Below are 22233 nucleotides of genomic sequence, written 5' to 3'. Positions count from 1 at the left end.
AGAAAATTATAGACGTGTTTTCATATGAAGCTACCTTCTCTTAATCTAGTTCATGTTCTGATTATATTAAGAACATATCACTTACCTCACTGACTTCTCTATCTGCTTCCCCAATTCTATTCTGAGCCTCCAGAAGAGTAATCTGAGAAGATAGTTTTTCTGAAAGTCACAAAATAAATATCTTTAGAAGATATATATGGAGTGTATGAACAAACAGGATTGCATGTGAAGCTATCTGAAATGCATGAAATAATTTTTTTACAAAATAAAATAGTTTGGGAGAGGAAAAAGCCTCATTAAAATAAAGAAGTGGCAAGAGGATATGATTACATGAGATATAAGATAGAACAGTACTAGGTGATGATAATGATACTGAATGAAGTATACTAAATAGTGGAAGGTTTGAAAGGAGAAGGATGCCAGGGTGCAGGACATAGAGCAGCAGCTATTTCTGTGGCATAATCCAGAACTTCTAGGACAATATACATAATTTATCTATAATCCTACCATGTTTGTAATATATATTTGGCATTAATATAGCACTTACAGTGTTCTTCAATGTTCATAAAGATATCAAATTTTAGTACGAAAAGGGAGCTATCCTATCTCCTCAATGATCATATAAGGAAACAAAGAAATGACATGACCCGAAAGATTATGCAGCTAGTTCAGGGAGCTGGGATTAGAATCCAAGTCTTTGGAGTTTTAACCCAAGTTCTGTTACAATGTGTATATATTGAGCATCGATATCGATATCCTCAAGAAGCTTATATTCTTTCTGAGAAGATAAAACAGATATACCAAAGGAAAAATACATATATATATTTTTTTTATACTGTATCCAAATGTCTTAATGTGACCTACAGGAACCCTTATGCTTTGACCCTACTAATTCTGCAACCTCCTCTTCTTGTATTGCACCCTTTTTGTTCACTCTGCTCCAAAAACACTGGCCTGTTTTCTCTTCTGCAAACTTATCAAGTTCATTCATACCTGAGGACATTTGTACTGCTTTTTTCTCTGCCTGGAATGCTCTTTGCTTAGCCTCTTTGCATGGCTGTCCCCTTTTCATCATTCAGGTTTAAAGTCCTCAGAAAGGCCTACTCTCACTACTCCAATTCTGCGTTCCTCTTCTCCAAGGCATACTTGAAATACCCTGTTTTATTTTTAGCCTAATACTTATCATTCTCTGAAACTTTCTTATGTGTATAAACAGGTTTGCAGTCTGTCTTCCCCTCCAATATGATCATAGCTATATCCCCAGGAACGACAATAGTGCCTGGCACATAGGAAAGGCACCATAGATGAGACAAGTGAATTCAAGACACTATATAATATGTTCAGACACTTCACAAGATTACTTGAAAAAGAGGTACAGTGGTAGAAATGTCAGTGCAAAAGGTGAGTTGAAAAGAACATGACATACAAGGTAAAAGTAATCTGTGAGGCCAGACACAAAAACCAATATAGAAAACCTTAAGGTCAGTGATCCCTGCAGGAAAGAGCAAAGGAATGGAACCCATATAATACCTCCAAACCATGTGAAACCACATGGACAGGATACAGATTGTTTGCAAAACTGCAAAATAAGCATCATGGATAAGGTCTCAAAGAAGTGCTCTGAATGGGTTAAATAATGAGCTGAATTTGTGGTGTTCTTTACTTATTAGAAATAGTGGGAATCATCTGATACAAGTGTATAAGCTTCCATTTAGATCTAAGTGGAAAACTGTAAAATGGTTACGTTAGAAATACTAGCTCTATAGAGTTTAATAAAAGTTTTACAACCTTTACTTGCTATTCATTCTCACTCCTAAATGATAAAGTGTAGTACTCAGTTAATCCAAGATGAATTAGATCAACAAAGCATTAACGATACGCTACTAAATCCATAAAGTCTACATGAAGCATATGATAAGTGGAAGGAGACACATCTTCATTCTCACTAACTGTTCACACACAATCCAATAGGACAAAATGCTAAGTTCAGTTCAATCCAACAAAACTTTATTCAGTATCCATTATTTGCCAGGTAGTATACTTGTTTTGGGTAAAGCAAAGATAGAAAAAAAAAATGGCCCCTGCCCTTGAAGAGCTTATAAACTTTAAGAGCTTATAGTAAAAAAGACAAACATATAAACAGATCATTTTAATACAATGTTAAAAGTATAAAAGGATACTATGGAAGCACACAAAAAATCATTTAACCCAACTTTTGGGGATCAGTACCAAATTCCTGAAAAAGATAATATACTAGTCAAGGCCTGAGAGATGAGTAAGAATCATCCAGACTAAAGGAAAGGAGCAGGATTCTAAGTAGGGTACAGCACAAGCATAAACCACTCACTCACAACATAGTTTCTACCTTTAAACCTTTATACTGATCTCTGTTACCTCATCCCACAAATTTACTACCAGAATGTCCTTTCTTTCTTCATTTTACCTATTTTAAAAATCATCTTACTAAGGTCCTGTTCAAGCCATACTTCCTATAGGATACAATGACCATTCCAAAATGATTATGAGTTACAAAGAAATCCTGCAGCATGTATAGTCCATAATGCAAAATGTTATGTAAACACTGATACTATGCTCTAATTGTTTAATGTGTATTAATTTTATCTTTCATAGTTACCAGCTCTATTATCTAAATCTTTATTATCATGGAATCAGAGAATTCTACATGTTACACATAAATAATGATAAAAATAGAGGTACTTGTGGGATAAGAAGACAGAGAATTATGGTTTTCTTTTATACATACCATTCTCAGCTTTCAGCTCCTCCAGCTCTATAGAACTAAGGAGCAAGGCTCCCTTTTCATTCTCTAGTTCTACCACTCTCTTCTGCAAAGAAGCAATATTCTCCTCAGTGACTGCCTAAATTGTAGAAAGACAACAAATTAATGATTCTCCAGTAGAAAATTCTCACACTAATGCCCAGATAGCCTCTAGCATTTTTGTCTTCTAAAAGTTCTCCAGCCATGAAAATACTTTAAAAATAACATCTACTTATCTGCCTAGGTAATCTTTGAAGAAAAGTGTTTTATCTAAAGATTTAGAAAAAGAAATAAAATATTTCACACAAATATCAAGTTCATTGGCTTTTAAATTTAAGATTGAAGCCTGGAATACAAAGATAGAAATTCCAAGTCTATAGCATAAGAAAGAACATTTTCAGGTTCACAAACAAATAATATTAAAAGATTAGATTAATGCCACCAAGTAACATGGTCTCTCTCCTGAAGGAGAATGAACATGAGGAGAGGTTCCACAAAGAGGAATAGAGGCAAAGGAATATGTACCTCTTAAGAAAGGAAGAATATTTATAATTTTTTTCCAAGTATAATAAAAATTCCCTTGCCTTAATTTATACATCCAGAATTTTTGGTCCTAAGGATAGGCACATATCTAATTATGCCACATCTTTAGTTTTATGTCTTTACATATTTTTTTTATTCTCCATGGGTATTATTCTATACAATTTTCATACAATTGTAGAATTTTTAAGCCATGAGGGTCTTCACAGCATACTTGACCCCAAAATCTTCATCCGATGTTTAAAATAAATAGCAAGGGATGAATTTAGGGTTTTTATGGCTTTTATTTTGAGGGAAGTTCCCAGTTTGCAGTACACAGGGCAAGTAAAACTCTTAATAGAATAGCCACAGATATTTCTGGCTTGAAGAATGAGAAGAAAGAGTTTGGGACAAACATAGCTGCTAGGAAGTGAGGAGGGAGATCAGAGAGAAGAAAAAGAGTTAGGAAGGAGGAGCCCTGAATTCTGTGTATAAACTTAGCTGAAATTGCCGGCTGAACAATGGCACTATGTATTTGTTGAACTGACTTAAAGCAGCCCAGCTAAGGCAAAAATAACTGAATGGAGTTTTGATGCCTCTCTGTCATAGGCCAGAGTTTGGGGTTTGAGTCCAACTTACTGTCTGATAAAAAGTAACTAAAATTTTAGAAATAATAAAATAGAATCTTGAGAACAAAACACAACATCTGGAATTCAAAACAAAACCATTCACACATAAAGAAACAGGAAAGTGTGACCCATTCTCAAGGAAAAGAATGTAATCAACAGATTCTAGCTATAAAACGATGCAGATTTTGTAAGTAGCAAACAAGAATTTTAATAAAGAAGCTATTTTATCTATGCTTAGGACATAAATGAATATGCTCATAATGAATAAGAAGAAAGGAAATCTTAGTACGAACAAAGAAAATGTAACAATGAACCAGTTTGAAATTCTATAACTAATAAACATAATACCTGAAATGAAAATTTCGATAGGCTTAATAGAATATAGACAACAGAAGAAAGTCTTGGTGAACTTGAAGATAATAAATCAACAGAAATTATCCAACCTGAAGACGGAAGAATAAAAAAAAAAATGAATACAACCTCAGGGACACGTGGGACAATATTAAAAGGTTCAATATACGTGTAATTGGAGTACCAGAAGAGACGAGGGGCAGAATAGGAAGAAAAAATATTTTAAGAAACAGAGATATAGACCAATGGAACAGAACAGAGTCCTCAGAAATAATACCACACATCTACAGCCATCTGATCTTTGACAAACCTGACAAAAACAAGAAATGGGGAAAGGATTCCCTATTTAATAAATGGTGCTGGGAAAATTGGCTAGCCATAAGTAGAAAGCTGAAACTGGATCCTTTCCTTACTCCTTATACGAAAATTAATTCAAGATGGATTAGAGACTTAAATGTTAGACCTAATACCGTAAAAACCCTAGAGGAAAACCTAGGTAGTACCATTCAGGACATAGGCATGGGCAAAGACTTCATGTCTAAAACACCAAAAGCAACGGCAGCAAAAGCCAAAATTGACAAATGGGATCTCATTAAACTAAAGAGCTTCTGCACAGCAAAAGAAACTACCATCAGAGTGAACAGGCAACCTACAGAATGGGAGAAAATTTTTGCAATCTACTCATCTGACAAAGGGCTAATATCCAGAACCTACAAAGAACTCAAACAAATTTACAAGAAAAAAACAAACAACCCCATCAAAAAGTGGGCAAAGGATATGAACAGACATTTCTCAAAAGAAGACATTCATACAGCCAACAGACACATGAAAAAATGCTCATCATCACTGGCCATCAGAGAAATGCAAATCAAAACCACAATGAGATACCATCTCACACCAGTTAGAATGGCAATCATTAAAAAGTCAGGAAACAACAGGTGCTGGAGAGGATGTGGAGAAACAGGAACACTTTTACACTGTTGGTGGGATTGTAAACTAGTTCAACCATTATGGAAAACAGTATGGCGATTCCTCAAGGATCTAGAACTAGATGTACCATATGACCCAGCCATCCCATTACTGGGGATATACCCAAAGGATTATAAATCATGCTGCTCTAAAGACACATGCACACGTATGTTCATTGTGGCACTATTCACAATAGCAAAGACTTGGAATCAACCCAAATGTCCATCAGTGACAGACTGGATTAAGAAAATGTGGCACATATACACCATGGAATACTATGCAGCCATCAAAAAGGATGAGTTTGTGTCCTTTGTAGGGACATGGATGCAGCTGGAAACCATCATTCTTAGCAAACTATCACAAGAACAGAAAACCAAACACCGCATGTTCTCACTCATAGGTGGGAACTGAACAATGAGATCACTTGGACTCGGGAAGGGGAACATCACACACCGGGGCCTATCATGGGGAGGGGGGAGGGGGGAGGGATTGCATTGGGAGTTATACCTGATGTAAATGACAAGTTGATGGGTGCTGATGAGTTGATGGGTGCAGCACAGCAACATGGCACAAGCATACATATGTAACAAACCTGCACATTATGCACATGTACCCTAGAACTTAAAGTATAATAATAATAAAAAATAAAAATAAATAAAAATAAATAAAAACTAGCTAAACAAACAAACAAAAAAAGAAATGGTCAAAAATTTCTCAAATGTAAGGTTATATATGTAAGAAACTCAACAAAAGCAAGCAAGAGAATGACAAAGAAAACTATAACTAAGTACATCACAGACAAGGATAAAAGGAAAGTCTAAAATCTCCATAGGCAAATGATACTTTACATACAGAGGAACAACAATTTGAATGAATACTGACCAATTTTTAGGGAAAAAATATAGGCCAGAAGAGGGAAACACCTTCTTTAAAGTACTGAAAGAAAGGCTGGATGTGGTAGCTCACGCCTATAAGGCTGGATGCAGTGGCTCACACCTATAATCCCAGCACTTTGGGAGGCCGAGGCGGGTGGATCACCTGAGGTCGAGAGTTCAAGACCAGCTTGACCAACATGGAGAAACTCTGTCTCTGCTAAAGTACAAAATTAGCCAGGCGTGGTTACTCATGCCTGTAATCTCAGCTACTCGGGAGACTGAGGCAGGAGAATCGCTTGAACCCAGGAGGCACAGGTAGCGGTAAGCCGAGATCGTGCCATTGCACTCCAGCCTGGGTGACAAAAACGAAACTCTGTCTCAAAAAAAAAAAAAAAGTTCTGAAAGAAAAATTGTCAATCCAGAATTATAATATCCAGTAACAAATATCATTCAAGAGTAAAAGTAAAATAAAGACATTTTTAGACAAGGAAAAAACTAAGAAAAATTTTTCACAGACAGACCTATACTATAATATTATGGGTTGTTGTAGAGGCTGAAGAAAATGGTATCAAATAGATATCTGATCATCAGAGAGGAAAGGGCATTACAAATGGTAAATATGTGGATAAATGTTAAGGTCAATATTTTCCCCTTAATGTCTTTCAAATCTATATAACCGTTTTAAGCACAAATATTAAAATTGTGTGCTGAGGCTTATCACTTTTGTTAATATAATACATACAACAACTGTGGCATAAGGAATAGGGTAAGGGTATATGATTATAAAGATTCTACCTTTTAAGTGAAGTAGTACAGTATTAACTCTAAGAAGACTGAAAAGGATATATGTTGTACTTCCTAGAGCAACCACTTAAAAAACTTTCGTAAAAAGATATAGCTCAATACCCAATAGAGGAGTTTTGCTTCTGCTAAAGACTGAGTAACATGGAACGGATTTAACCTCCTACCTGAAATAGCAATAACCAAAACCAGACAAAATAATAAAATAATCATTTTCAGAATACTGCATATCAAGCAACAAAGGATAATTATCTCTGAAAGAGGCAGAAAACAAATAAAGTGATCCCTAAAGCTGACCAAGCTTCATGACTTAAGAGAGTTTTCAGCTTATGATCCAAGAAGGGGGAACATAGGCTGAGCCTGGTAGACTCCCTAAGTTCATGAGACAGAGCTGACAGTCCAGAAAGAGCAAGATAGCTGCAGTTCACAGAACAGAATACCAGATGGGAAAAAGTCACATGCGGAGAAAACTCTGCAGATCTGCAAAGAGACTGAACAAGTGTTCAGTGAAGTACAGAGCAGCACATGAATGTGAGGAAAGCATCCAAGGCTACCTGAACTACCCCTACCTATCTGAAGAGATTAAAGAATAGCACCTGGTGCTCACACAAAACCTGGAAGAGTGTCAGTTATATAGCCAACTGTGAAAAAACACTTCTCAGGGCATTGAGTAGGATACTCAGCAAGGTCTTGCCTCAGGAGTAAGGAATGACTGAGCACTGATTCGAACCCTCCTAACAAATCAAAGCAGCAAGATCTGAAAGGACCAAGTTTTTTTCAAAGAATTTAACTGAATCCCATAAAAAAGCTCCAAAATATGTTAACAAAACAAAGATAGAAACAAAGGAGAATCACTTGAACCCGGGAGGCAGAGATTGCAGGTTTTGACTAATTTGACTAATTCATGGCAGAAAATCTTCCAAAACTATAAACACAGAGATTGAAAAAGCTCAATGAACCCCAATCACAAGAAACATGCTATGTCAAGGCACATCATAATTCAAGTGCTCAAAAACAGTGGTAAAATCCTAAAAGCAGGCAGGAAAAAACAGAAAGAGAGAAGCATGACAGATTTCTTATCAAAAACAAAATGCAAGGGCCAGATGCAGTGGTTCATACCTGTAATCCCAGCACTTTGGGAGGCTGAGGGGGGTGGATTGCTTGAGACCAGAGTTCGAGACTAGCCTGGCCAACATGGCAAAACCCCATCTCTACTAAAAATACAAAATTAGCCAAGCATGGTGGCTGGTGCCTGTAATCCAAGCTACTCGGGAGGCTGAGGCAGGAGAATCACTTGAACCCGGGAGGCGGAGGCTGCAGTGAGCCGAGATTGCGCCACTGCACTCCAGCCTGGTAACAAAGCAAGACTCCGTCTCAAAAACAAACAAACAAACAAACAAAAAAAACCATGACCGGCAGACTTGCACATACATCCATGTGCACGCATACACAAAAATTAAAAGAAATCCTTCAGAGCCAGGTCCAGTAGCTCATACCTGTAATCCCAGCACTTTGGGAGGCCAAGGCAGGATCATTTGAGCTCAGGAGGTTAAAACCAGCCATCCTAGGTAACTTAGCAAGACCTCATCTCTACTAAAAGTAAAAAAAAAAAAAAAAAAAGTTATCTGGGTATCATGGTGCATGCCTGTAGTCGCAGTTACTCTGGAGGCCAATGTGGAAGAATCACTTGAGCCCAGGAGGATGAGGCTGCAGTAAGCCATGATCTTGCCACTGCACTCCGGCCTGGGCAACAAAGTGAGAACCTGTCTCCATTATAAAAAAAAAAGTCCGTCAGAGAGAAGAAAAATGACACCAGATGGAAATATGGAGCCAGGGTTTGGCAAACTTTGGAGGTCCGCATAAATAAAGTTTTATTGGAACATAACCACAACCATTTGTTTCCCTTCGCTCTATGTCTATTCTTGCTGTACAATGGCAGAGTTGAGTACGTGCAACAAAGACTATCTGACCCACAAAGCCTAAAATATTTACTATACATAAAAGGATTGGCAATCTCTGATCTACCACCAAAGAATGAAAAGTACCAGAAATGGTAACTGCAATGGTAGTTAAGATTTATTTTCTTATTTTAATCTCCTTAAAACATAAACGTAAATGCTTTATATGTATTAGCCAAAAACTGTCCACAACCCAAATTATCCATCAATGAGTCAATGGTACACAAATTGTGCTGTTTACAACATACTCAACAATACAGTGGAATGAATTATTACTAAACAGACATTAGGATGAATCTCAAGTATGCTGAGTACAATAAGCCAACAAAAAAGTATATATACAACTTATATAAAATTTTTTAAAAATCTGTAATGACAGAAAGCAGATCAGTGTTTGTCTAGTAGGGAAAGATGTGAGGGAAAAGATTAAAAGAGGACATGAGAAAACTTCTAGAGATGATGAATATGTTCATTTTCTTGATAGTAGTGATGGTTTTACATGTTATCCAATTGTGCTGGGTGCTGTGGCTTAAACACCTGTAATCCCAACACTTTGGGAGACAAAAGCAGGAGGATCACTTGAGCCCAGGAGTTAGTTTGAGGCCAGCCTGGGCAACACAGTGAGACCTTGTCTCTACAAAAAAAAAAAAAAAAATTGGCCAGACATGGTGGCACATGCCTATAGTCCCAGCTATTCAGAAGGCTGAGGTGAGAGGATTGCTTGAGCCCAGGAAGTTAAGGCTGTAGTGAGCTCTGATCACGTGACTGCACTCCAGCCTGGGTGAGAGTACAAGACCCTGTTTCAAAAAACAAATGAACAAACAAACAAAACCCTCTTTAAACTGTATACTTTAAATGTGTACACATTACTGTATGTTAAGTATAACTTTAATAGAGCTGTTTAAAAGAAAAAGTTGTCAATCAATAAATGAAAATTAAATTCAAGAAACTTCTAATTATCAAATAGAAGGCAGGAAAAAAGAAGGGAAAACAGAGGGAAAAAAACAGAAAGCAAAATGGTAGACTTAATCCAATCACATCAATAATTACATTAAAAGGACTAAGCACTCCAATTACAAAGAAGAGAAGAAATTAAAAAGTATAACCCAACTATATGTTGCCTTCAAGACATTCACTTTAAAGAAAGACATAAGTTAAAAGTAAAAGGACAGAAAAGAATATACCATTCAAGCAATAAACATAACACTGAATACTTTTATTAATGCCAGATACAGAGAAATGCAAATAAAGAAGTATTACTAGAGATAGAGTAACATTTTGTAAGTGAAAAAAGGAACATTTTATCTGAAAGATAAATGTGTATGTACTAATAACAGAGATTCCAATTACCAAGAGGCAAAAAATGACTACATTAAAAGGAGAAACAGACAATTCCACAGTCGTAGTTGGAGATTTCAACCCCCTCTCAGCAAATGTTTCAATAACCAGACAAAAATCAAAGACAAATATAACCTGAACAATACTATGATCTAAGTGCTATTTGTAGAACATTAAATCCAATTACTACAGAATACACACTATTTACAAGTATACAAAGTATGTTCACCAAGACACCATATGCTGCATCATAAAATAGGTCTCAATAAATTTCAAAGGATTGAAGTCATATAAAACATATTCTCTGATCATAATGAAATTATATTAGAAATCAGTAAGATATATAGAAATAAAACCAAATAGCTGGATATTCTACAACAACATGTTTATTTAGAACACACTTCTAAACAATCCATGGTCAATGAAAAAACCACAGAGAAACTCAGAAAAATCTTCAAAAACTGAAATGATTAAAAAACCACAACATAACAAGCTGTGCTTAGAGGGAACTGTGTTAACTTTAAATGTTCATATGAGAAAAGAAGACCTGAAATCTTTGATAAAAAGTTTCACCTTAAGAAGCTATAAAAAGAAGAGCAAAGTAAATCCAAGTAGAAAGAAACACTAAAGAGTAGAAATCAATGAAAATGAAAATAATCAGCAACAGAGAAAATTAACAAGGCCAAAAGTGGCTCTTTGAAAAGATTGGGGAAAAAAGTTGAATAAATTCTAGGTAGACTGATAAAGAAAATGAAGCACAAATTAACAACAGCAGGGATCAGAGCTTACAGGCATTAAAAGCATAAAAAGTAAATACTGTAACCAACATTATGACAAAAACAGAACATCTTCAATGAAATGGACAAAACCCCAGGAAAAAAAAAAAAAAAAAAAAAAAAGCCCAAACAAACCAAAACTGGCACAGAGTGAAAAAAAAACAATAACTTATTATTAGCGTTATATCTGTAAAGGAAATTCAATTCATTATCAGAAACCTTCCGAAAACTCCAGACTCAGATGGTTTCATTGGTAAATTCCTTTTTTTTTTTTTTTTTGAGACGGAGTTTTGCTCTTGTCACCCAGGTTGGAGTGCAATGGCGCGATCTCGGCTCACTATAACCTCCGCCTCCCGGGCTCAAGCGATTCTCCTGCCTCAGCTTCCCGAGGAGATGGGATTACAGGCATCTGCCACCATGCCCAGCTAACCTTTTTTGTATTTTTAGTAGAGATGGGGTTTCACCATGTTGGCCAGGCTGGTCTTGAACTCCTGACCTCAGGTGATCCGCCCACCTTGGCCTCCCAAAGTGCTGGGATTACAGGCGCAAGCCACTGCACCTAGCGGTAAATTCTTTTTTAAAAAAGTATTTAAAAAATTATTTTCAAAAACTGAAATAATACCAATCACATACAAACTCTCATAAAATAGAAACAAAGGAAACACTCACAGAAAATAGAAAAGGGAACATATTATGAGGCTGCCATACCCTTAATACCAAAACCTGATAAAGATATTATAAAACAAGAAAACCATAGACTAATATCCTCCATAAATATGAATACAAAAATCCTTCACAAAATATTAGCAAATCAAATTCAGTAATATAGAAAAAGGATAATACAGTTGACTCTTGAACATGTGTTTGAACTACATGAGTTCACTTATATGCAGATTTTTTTCAACAAATATATTGGGGTTGGGTGTGGTGGCTTATGCCTATAATTCTAGCATTTTGGGAGGCCAAGGGAGGAGGACTGCTTGAGTCCAGAAGTTCTAGACCAGCCTCGGCAACATGACGAAATTCCATTTCCACCAATAAATAAACAAACACACACACACAAATAGCTGGGCATGGTGGCATGTGCCTGTAGTCCCAGCTACTTAGGAGGCTGAGGTGGGAGGATCACTTAAGCCCAGGAGGTTGACGCTGCAGTGAGCTGTCATCGCACCACTACACTCCAGCCTGGGTGATGGAGTGATTCTGTCTCAAAAGAAAGAAAGAAAGAAAATTTTAAAAAAACAAAAACAAAAACAAAACTGGTCAGGCGCAGTGGCTCACGCCTGTAATGGGAGGCCAAGGCAGGTAGATCACCAATGGTTAAGAGGTATGGTTAGGAGTTTCAGACCAGCCTGGCCAACACGGCAAAACCCCGTCTCTACTAAAAATAACAAAAATTAGCCGGGTGTGGTGGTGGGCACCTGTAGTCCCAACTACTTGAGAGGCTGAGGCAGGAGAATTGCTTGAACCTGGGAGATGGAGGTCGCAGTGAGCTGAGATCACACCACTGCACTCCAGCCTGGGCAACAGTGAAACTCCATCTCAAAAAAATAAATAAATAAATAGAAAAAATTTTAGGAGGTTTGCTACAACTTGATATTTGTTATTACTCATAGAAGAACCACATAGCCTAGAAATATAAAAAAAAAAAAAAAGAAAGAAAGTTTATTTTAAAAAAATTAAGAAAAAATTAAGAAATAGCAAAAAAACTAAGAAAATTTCCTCTACAAGATTGAGGATGATCTGATAGAGGAAATTCCTTAAAAACCTAAAACTAGTATCACAGCCAATGGCAAATTATGGAACACTTTCTGCTTAGATTAGAAACAATCCAAGAAGGTCAAGTCTCACCACTTCTATTAAACAGTGTACTGGAGGCATAAAAATTAGAAAGAAATGAAATTTGTCTTTATTTTCAGATGACATGATTGCTTACATAGAAAATCCTAGAGAATCTACAAAAAGAGACTAAAACCAATAAAATTAATTTGTTTATCAAGGTCACAGAATATAAGCTTAATAAAATTAAGTTGTATACTTACATATTAGCATACATTGGAAAATGAAATAAAAATAATTCCATCTATAATAATATCAAAAATATTAACTACTTCAGAATAAATGTTATAATGTGCACAGTTTCTCCAATGAAAACTAAAAAACACTGCTGAAAGAAATTAAAGATCTGAATAAATGTAAGTACACACTATATTCGTAGATTTAAAAGTTTAGTAAAGATGTCAATTCTCCTTAAATTGATCAATAGATTCCACACAATACCCATTCAAAATCTCATGTCTTTTTTTAAAAAGAAGAATTTGAGAAGCTGATTGTATAACTTATGTGGAAAGGACCTGGAATAATCAAAGCAATCTTGAAAAGAAGAACAAAGTTGGAGGACTTATACTATTAATATTTGACTTCAAGACTAACAACAAACTACGATAATGAAGACTGTGATACTGGCATAGGGACTGACAAATAGATCAATATAACAGAACACAAAATTCAGAAGTAGATGTATTAGTCTTTGATTTTCAATGAAGGCAGCAAAAGAATCCAATGAGGAAAGTAAAGTCTCCTTAAGAAATGGTGCTGAAACAATGAAATATCCATATGGGAAAAAACAAAACAACTTGACCTTTACCTTACAATACATACAAAAATTCACTTGAGATTCAGAGACTTCACATGAAAACTAAAACCATAAAGCTTGTGGAAGAAAGCATAAGAGAATATCTTCATGAACTGGAGCTAAGCAAAGGTTTCACAGGACACAGGAAAAAAAACAATAAAAAATGATAAATAATTAAGTTCATCAAAATTTAGAAGTATGTGCCAATGAAAAGATGTCATGATGAAAATGAACAGGCAAAAGCCACAGCATGGGAGAAAATATTCACCAAATATATGATAATAGATTGACATTCAGAATATATAAAGAATTCCTACTTGATAATAAAAAGACAAAGAACTCAATTTTAAGAATGGGGAAATGATGTAAACAGACACTTCACCAATAGAAGGTATACATATGGCTAAGAATCTCAAGAAAAAAGGTTCAACATAATTTGTCATCAGGGAAATGCAAATTTAAACCACAATGAAATACCACTATATACCCATTAGAATGACCGAAATGTTTTAAAACTGACACCACCAAATCTTGGAGAACATGTGGAACAAATGGAACTCTCATAAATTTTAGGTGGGAGTATAAAATAGTACAACCACAGCCGGGTGTGCTGGCTCATGCTTGTAATCCCAGCACTTTGGGAGGCCAAGGCGGGCAGATCACGAGGTCAGGAGCTTGAGACCAGCCTGGCCAACATGGTGAAACCCCATCTCTACTGAAAATACAAAAATCAGCCGGGCGTGGTGGCGGGCGCCTGTAATCCCAGCTACTTGGGAGGCTGAGGCAGGATAATTGCTTGAACCCGGGAGGCGGAGGTTGCAGTGAGCCAAGATGGCACCACTGCACTCCAGCCTGGGAGACAGAGCAAGACTCCATCTTGGAAAAAAAAAAAAATAGTACAACCACTTTGGGAAAAGATCTGGCAATTCCTAATAAAGCTAAATACGTAGGTACACTATGGCCCAGCAAAGCAATTCCTCAACTAGTATTTACTGAAGATAAATGAAAACATATGTCCACATAACTACTTGTATGAGAATGTTCATAGCAGTTTAATTCATAATAGCCAAAGCATGAAAAAGCCCAGGTGTCCATCAATAGGAAAATGCAGTACAATCATGTAAAAGGAAAATTCAGCATGTTCATAAAATGTTTCTCAGCAATATTAAAGAATAAATTATAATACATGCACAATATGGTTGAATCTCCAAATATGCTGAGTAAAAGCTTTACACGTAAGAGGACCTATTGTATGGTTAAATGTACATGATGTTGTAAAACAGGCAAAATTAATCTATGGTGAAAAATCAGTAGTTGTCTTTGGAGGGGAAGGGTGAGGATGACTATAAACGGGTACAGGGATACTTTGTGAGGTGATGGTAACGTGATATACCTTGAATAGGGGTTTGGGCAACACAGGTGTATGCATTTGACAAAACTCAAGGAATTGCATACTTAAGATCTGTGCATTTAAAGGTTTATAAATCTTACCTCAGAAGAAAAAGAATAATTACAAATAAATATTGAAATATAGTCAATGATATGAATGCTGACATACTTAGAGGGAAATGTACTGATGTCCACAACTTACAGTGAAATGTATTACAAATTTAAGATGAATTGATGGATGGGCAGAGGGATGAATAAATAGATATTTGATAAAGCAAACATGGTACAATGTTCATGATAGAATTCAGAGGGGTATACAGACGTTCACTACAAAACTCTTTCAACTTATTTGAATGGTTGGAAAATATCTTCACAAAACATTGGAGGAAAAAGTCAAGAATGGGAGAACAGAAGAGACTGGAAACCCTAGATGCTAGAAACCAAGAGGCAAAAATTTTTATCAGTGGACAGTACAGCCCGGGAACGACAGGACTGTGCTGACCAATATGTCTGTGAGTTTGGAAGGGTATAATCTTACAGTGGAGATGACTGAATCTAGTTTTCTCAACTTGACATTAGTCAATTAAGAACATCAAACTAACCACCTTCATTTTGATATTCAGGCTCAATCAGCCTGCATCAGCCTTCGATGGTTATAATCTAGCTCTCTACAGAGATTTTTGTAGAAGGAAGAGAGAATATACTGGCCAATCAGAAGCTACCTGGCCATTATTTTTTTTACTGTTAATTAATTAATGGGAACAACATGATTTCCATAGTAGACTTTTAAGTTTGATTAGACTGACTTGTGTTCACTAAACCTGATCAAATCTTAGTTTATCAAAAAAAAAAAAAAAAAAAAAGACTTCTGAACTGGGAAAATCAACTATAAAAGCAAAAGTAATGATTCATCTCCAATACAAATTGTTAAGACCTTAAAATCAGAAAGGCTTCTGAGACCATGGTATTTGTTATCTATTAGTTTCTTATTCTTTATTGTTGAAACACTGCATTAATGCCTTTCATGATTCCTTTCAAATAGAATTGTCCTCAAAAAAGTATTTTTTTCAGGCAGAAAAAACATAAGGTTTATATAGCTCTCTGGAATAAATCCTCATTAGAGCACTGAAGTACAGATACAGCAAAGACAAACAGTTAATATTCATAAGAAGTTCACATTTAATTACCTGTGTGCCCTCATTATAAACATCTGGGAAACAAGTCTGAGATGCTGTTTCATGTTGTTGCAAGGGCAGTCTATTTAGAAATTGGCTAATTTCTTTGGATTTTTGCTGGAGTTGATCTAAGGAAAAGAAAACAAATAAATGTAATATTTGCTTCAAGTCTGAAATGTAGTTATTATTATCTTCTAAGGATACACTGTATGCTGTTTACTAGTTTAGTTACCTTAGTTAAAATTAGGATGCCAATGACAACATTATTAACTGTTTAAATGTTCTCAAGCACCAAAGGACACCTCAGTAAGTCACTTCCTTCAAAAGTAAAATAAAACAGGCCTAGGCTTTTTTTTTTTTTTTTTTTTTTTTTTTTTTTTGAGACGGAGTCTCCCTCTGTTGCCCAGGCTGGAGTGCAGCGATGCAATCTCAGCTCACCGTAACCTCTGACTCACGGGTTCAAGTGATTCTCTTGCCTCAGCCTTCCAGGTAGCTGGCATTACAGGCGTGTGTCACCATGCCCGGCTAATTATTTTTGTATTTTTAGTAGAGATGGGGTTTCACCATGTTGGCCAGGCTGGTCTCGAACTCCTGACCTCAGGTAATCCCCCCACCTTGGCCTCCCCAAAGTGCTGGAATTCAGGCGTGAGCCACTGTGCCCGGCCCTAGGCATTTTTTAAAGTTCATTTTCCATTTCCCCCTTGAAAATGGCTTTAGGGTTTTTGTTTTCTTCACTCTTAACAGGTGTTATGGATTCCACCAAGACTCCACCACATGGTTTTAAACATTAACATACTTAAGAGAACAGCTTGCTCATGTAACACCCTGGTCCTGTGTGATGCCCTTCAAAACTGTCTGGCTAGGGCGCGGTGGCTCACGCCTGTAATCCCAGCACTGTGGGAAACCGAGGCGGGCAGATGATCTGAGGTCAGGAGTTCGAGACCAGCCTGACCAATGCCGAGAGGCCCTGTCTCTAGTAAAAATACAAAATACAATGCATGGTGGTGCATGCCTGCAATCCCAGCTACTCGGGAGGCTGAGGCAGGAGAATCACTTGAACCCGGGAGGCGGAGGTTGCAGTGAGCCGAGATCACGCCATTGCACTGCATCCTGGGCAACAAGAGCAAAACTCTGTCTCAAAACAAACAAACAAAAAACTGTCTGGCTAACGTTGTTATTCAATACAAATTTTCTTTTTCTTTTTTTTTTTTTTTTTGAGACGGAGTCTTGCTGTGTCGCCCAGGCTGGAGTGCAGTGGCGCGATCTAGGCTCACTGCAAGCTCCGCCTCCCGGGTTCACGCCATTCTCCCGCCTCAGCCTCCGAGTAGCTGGGACTACAGGCGCCCGCCACCACTCCCGGCTAGTTTTTTGTATTTTTAGTAGGGACGGGGTTTCACCATATTAGCGAGGATGGTCTCGATCTCCTGACCTCGTGATCCACCCGCCTTGGCCTCCCAAAGTGCTGGGATTACAGGCTTGAGCCACCGCGCCTGGCCTCAATACAAATTTTCAACTTAACTCTTTCTAAAATCTTTTGTTTATGTCTATGTCTATGCCAATCTATTAGTAAAGGTTATAATTTGGGGAAGAGGATTGGTGAGATGGAGTATTAGTGTTGAGGAAGTTTCACTTTTTAATTTATAAAGTTCTAAAATGTTCAACTCTTTAGAGGCATATATTACTTTTATAATAACACATTTTTAATGCAAATCAAAACCACAATGAGATACCATCTCACACCAGTTAGAATGGCAATCATTAAAAAGTCAGGAAACAACAGGTGCTGGAGAGGATGTGGAGAAATAGGAACACTTTTACACTGTTGGTGGGATTGTAAACTAGTTCAACCATTATGGAAAACAGTATGGCGATTCCTCAAGGATCTAGAACTAGATGTACCATATGACCCAGCCATCCCATTACTGGGGATATACCCAAAGGATTATAAATCATGCTGCTCTAAAGACACATGCACACGTATGTTCATTGCGGCACTATTCACAATAGCAAAGACTTGGAATCAACCCAAATGTCCATCAGTGACAGACTGGATTAAGAAAATGTGGCACATATACACCATGGAATACTATGCAGCCATCAAAAAGGATGAGTTTGTGTCCTTTGTAGGGACATGGATGCAGCTGGAAACCATCATTCTTAGCAAACTATCACAAGAACAGAAAACCAAACACCGCATGTTCTCACTCATAGGTGGGAACTGAACAATGAGATCACTTGGACTCGGGAAGGGGGACATCACACACCGGGGCCTATTATGGGGAGGGGGGAGGGGGGAGGGATTGCATTGGGAGTTACACCTGATGTAAATGACGAGCTGATGGGTGCAGCACAGCAACATGGCACAAGTATACATATGTAACAAACCTGCACGTTATGCACATGTACCCTAGAACTTAAAGTATAATAATAATTTAAAAAAAAAAAAAGTTTCCTTTATACCTTCTTAAAGGATAAATTTTCACCTATAAGAAATCAGGTGAAAAGAGATTTTCACCTATAAGAAAAGCATTGAGACCCATTCATCTTTAGATTTATGGATGACTCCATGCAATTTAGTCTCCTAATCTATGTACCTAGATCTGGCCTAAGTTTTCCAAAAACTAATTCAAATCCCACTTGTTTCAGTCACTGAATCCTTCAGATCAGAGTCATATTTAACATAGCATTCTATTTAATATCTGGAACATCACTATCACATTTTTAGTATTATAATGATAATTATAATATTAAGACAGATTATAGCCAGTCAGAGGCAGGAAAAATGCATCAAGAAGTTCAGAAGAGCTGTTTTTCTCAGTCCTTCTATTGGTTCAATCGGTTTGAGCAAAGATTTCATTAACGGATCCCTGCAAATATGAAATACAAGCCACTCAGGTGGTAGAGACACAGACTTCAAAAGCAATCAGCTACTGACCTTCCAGCTGCTCAATGGTCTGGGCTGACTGAACTGCCTGTTCATCCTTATCTTGGAGAAGCTTTGAATTTTGATCCTTTAGAGCATCACAGGCAGACTGCAGCTCTTGTCCAGTCTTTTGAAGACTCAAAATATGAGAGGTCTTCTCTTCCATTTCTGCTTTGTGCTTCTGCTCCAAAGCACTATACCGAGACTGTAGTTCAGCCTGGGCTTGGCCTGCTTGCTCTAACTGTTCTAAAAGATGACGCATTTCTTCTTGCAGATTATGGAAGGATAATTTTCTCTCTGCCACTTCAAGTTCCATCTTTTCCAGTAGAATCTTGGACTCCTCTCTTTCTGTTTCCACAGTGTTCCTTAAAGTATTATGCTCAGCTTCTATCTGCTGTAACTGCTGAGAGAGAATCTAAGAAAAAAGACAAAGTCTCATGAGCCATAAATATATTATTTCATTTCAACAAGCATTGTAAAGTGCTGCTTCTTGTAGGACAGAAAAAAATGGAAATATGTTTCTATGCTAGAGAGAAAGCCCTTCTCAAGAAGGAGAGTTGAAAATTAAGAGGAGAGGAACTGGCTGACTTTCTCCAGCAGCACACAGACACCCAGAAAAACAAACAGAGAATGTGGACTGTAGCACCAATTCTGCATTATGATGAGACTACTTGAATGTGACAGGATAGGGACACAAGGAATCCAAGGGCTAGAAAAAAGGTAGTTCAAACTGTCAAGCATGGGTCCATACAGGACACGGAAAGGAGCAAGGGTAAGGAAGAATTAACATACTGGAGGAGCAAAGTGGAATTCAATGGAGTTCAATGAGAATGAAGATCAGGACAATATGAGAAAGAAAATGGCAGGATGGATTATAGTCAGATCAGCATTACTGATTACCTCAAGGGAATATTGCAGAATGAGATCATTTCAATCCAACAGAAGGTCAATTGACAAAAACAAGAAAAGATGGGACTGTACATAAAGCACAAAAATCATTCAAGACAGAGAAGAGTAACTGATGAAAAAGAAACTCACTAAAGGATAATATAGGCCAAGTATCCTTTATTCTAAATGCTTGGGACCAGAAGTATTTCAGTTTTCCATTTTTTTCAGATTTTTGGAATATCTTGGCTATCTTGGGGATGCGACCCAAGTCTAAACATGAAATTCATTTGTTTCATATACATTGTATACACATAACCTAAAGACAATTTTATACAGTATTTTAAATGATTTTGTGCATATTTGCCTTTGACCTGTTACCCTGTTCCACAAGGTCAGTTGTGGCATTTTCCACTTATGGTGTCATGTTGGTGCTCAGAAAGTTTCAGATTTTGGAGCATTCTGGATTTTCAGATTAGGCATACTCAATCTGTATGACATTCCAGAGAAACTAGGACCCTAGACCTAAAATGGCAAAGGGAAAGAGCAACAATAAAGAAGGGCAATGTATGCTCCATGAGGGAAAGAACTGTATTTATTTTTGCTCCTAATTGTACTGCATCCCCACCACTTAAGTACAAGGTATTCGTTGAAAGAATGAATAAATGGCATCAATTCTCTGAAGACTTTAAATAGGCTTTTTTATCTACTGCCTGGCAAACTAAAGTGGAAATGAATACCCCCCAAGGCAGGAAGTAAAGATTAGAAGGCAGTACCTGGTTTCTCTGCTCAGCAGCAGTCAGCTCCTGTTGCAGCAAGTCAACGACCTGAGCACGGCCCACCAAGGATTCTTCGTGTTCCTCAAGCTTCCTTTGCAGCACCCTCAATTTCTGAGAAGAAAACATTTTAGACATAATGTGCTAACAAATGAGTGCTTGTATTTGCTTCTCTTTCAAAATGTCATGTAGATTTGTGTACTAAAATTTTGGGGTGTTGAAAATGACAGTCTAAAGAGTGGGAGACCAGCATGCCATGCTCCCCATCCAGTAGCAACAAAGACTCTCCAAAATGTCTTCTCCAGAACACCATCAACAACCAGACCCAGATACAAGCAAGTCCCTGAATTAGGGAGCCTCTTTAAAAATTAGAAAAAAACAATGACACATATCTGCCTTCAAAATCATAACAGTTAATAACCTGTACCTAGATAGCATAGGTAACATGTACATCTCACCCACCCAAGAGAACATTCTCTGCAGGCAAGAACCATTTCTCTCCTCCTAGTTTCATGCACTGAGCAGGCACTTGAAAAACACTTGTTGAATAAATAAATCAACGATAAGCATATACAATTAGTATTCTACTTAATAATATGTTGTATTCTAACACTTTATTTAGTGGTGCATTCTGAAAGAGTGCTTAGAACTTAGAAGTTTTTGCTCTAATTAACTCTAATTACTTTTCACTCTAATTAAACAGATCAAACATAAAGTATCACTGAAGTGCCTTTCAGTACCACACTGCACTACACACTAAGTGAAATCAAATACTTTGAGTTAGTAGATGGTGAACTCAAATACAATGAAGCCAATTTTCAAAATCTACTCAAATTATTTTTAAAAAGAATTACTGATCTAATAAAAGACTTCGTGGCTTCAAAATCATTCTTTTTCATCTCTAATTTTTTGAATATTTAAAACTGACTTCATTGATTTGAAGCTTTGGGTTAGGTGTGTAATGCACAAAGGTAGCTATAATCAGAAAACTGAAGAGAAACCAATTTTTGACTATCACATAAATTCACCAACTAAACTCAGCTTTTGAGCACCAACAACCTGATTAGAGGGGTAAAAGGCAAGAAAAGGATAACAAAAAATAAATAATTTTTATGCAACAGAAGACAAGGACACCAAAGAGGCCAATAAGGAAAACACTAACACCAAGTGAAGAGCAGTGGGTAAGGGTAGGAAAGTGGCTGTGATGGATTAAATATTAACCAAAATGACAGTCATTCTACTGAGTTTTAGCAACACACCTGTTGCATCTCTGTTTCCACATCTGCCTGGGTTACTAACTGAAGAAGCTCATCTTCATGAAGACGAACTTGTGTTTCAAAGCGGGCATCTTTCTCTCGGACCACCTGCTGCATGGAACTCAACTGAAGACACATACCAGAGAAACTATGCAAGTTACACTCCCCGAATATTGCACAAATAAAACTCACAGACTAC

At 37.1% G+C, this 22233-nt stretch overlaps 1 protein-coding gene across 10 annotated transcripts in view; it reads right to left on the bottom strand.

Annotated features, from left to right (window-relative positions):
* GOLGB1 (golgin B1) overlaps nucleotides 1–22233 on the bottom strand; it is an 89847-nt gene that overhangs the window by 38654 nt on the left and 28960 nt on the right. For 5 of the 10 annotated variants that reach the window (XM_050781815.1, XM_050781818.1, XM_050781816.1 and 2 more), the window contains 6 exons: nucleotides 22038–22160; nucleotides 20779–20892; nucleotides 19130–19532; nucleotides 16207–16322; nucleotides 2765–2879; nucleotides 86–159 (listed from right to left, as the gene is read on the bottom strand). In XM_050781815.1, the coding sequence (XP_050637772.1) occupies nucleotides 86–159; nucleotides 2765–2879; nucleotides 16207–16322; nucleotides 19130–19532; nucleotides 20779–20892; nucleotides 22038–22160 (945 nt within the window). The remainder of the gene's footprint in view (nucleotides 1–85; nucleotides 160–2764; nucleotides 2880–16206; nucleotides 16323–19129; nucleotides 19533–20778; nucleotides 20893–22037; nucleotides 22161–22233) is intronic. The other 5 variants (XM_050781819.1, XM_050781821.1, XM_050781823.1 and 2 more) reach the window with 3 other exon arrangements.

The sequence above is a fragment of the Macaca thibetana genome, chromosome 2, assembly GCF_024542745.1.
Source record: "Macaca thibetana thibetana isolate TM-01 chromosome 2, ASM2454274v1, whole genome shotgun sequence".
Taxonomy (NCBI): domain Eukaryota; kingdom Metazoa; phylum Chordata; class Mammalia; order Primates; family Cercopithecidae; genus Macaca; species Macaca thibetana.
Note: the sequence above shows the minus strand (reverse complement) of the source record. Positions and strands in the feature narration are given on the sequence as shown.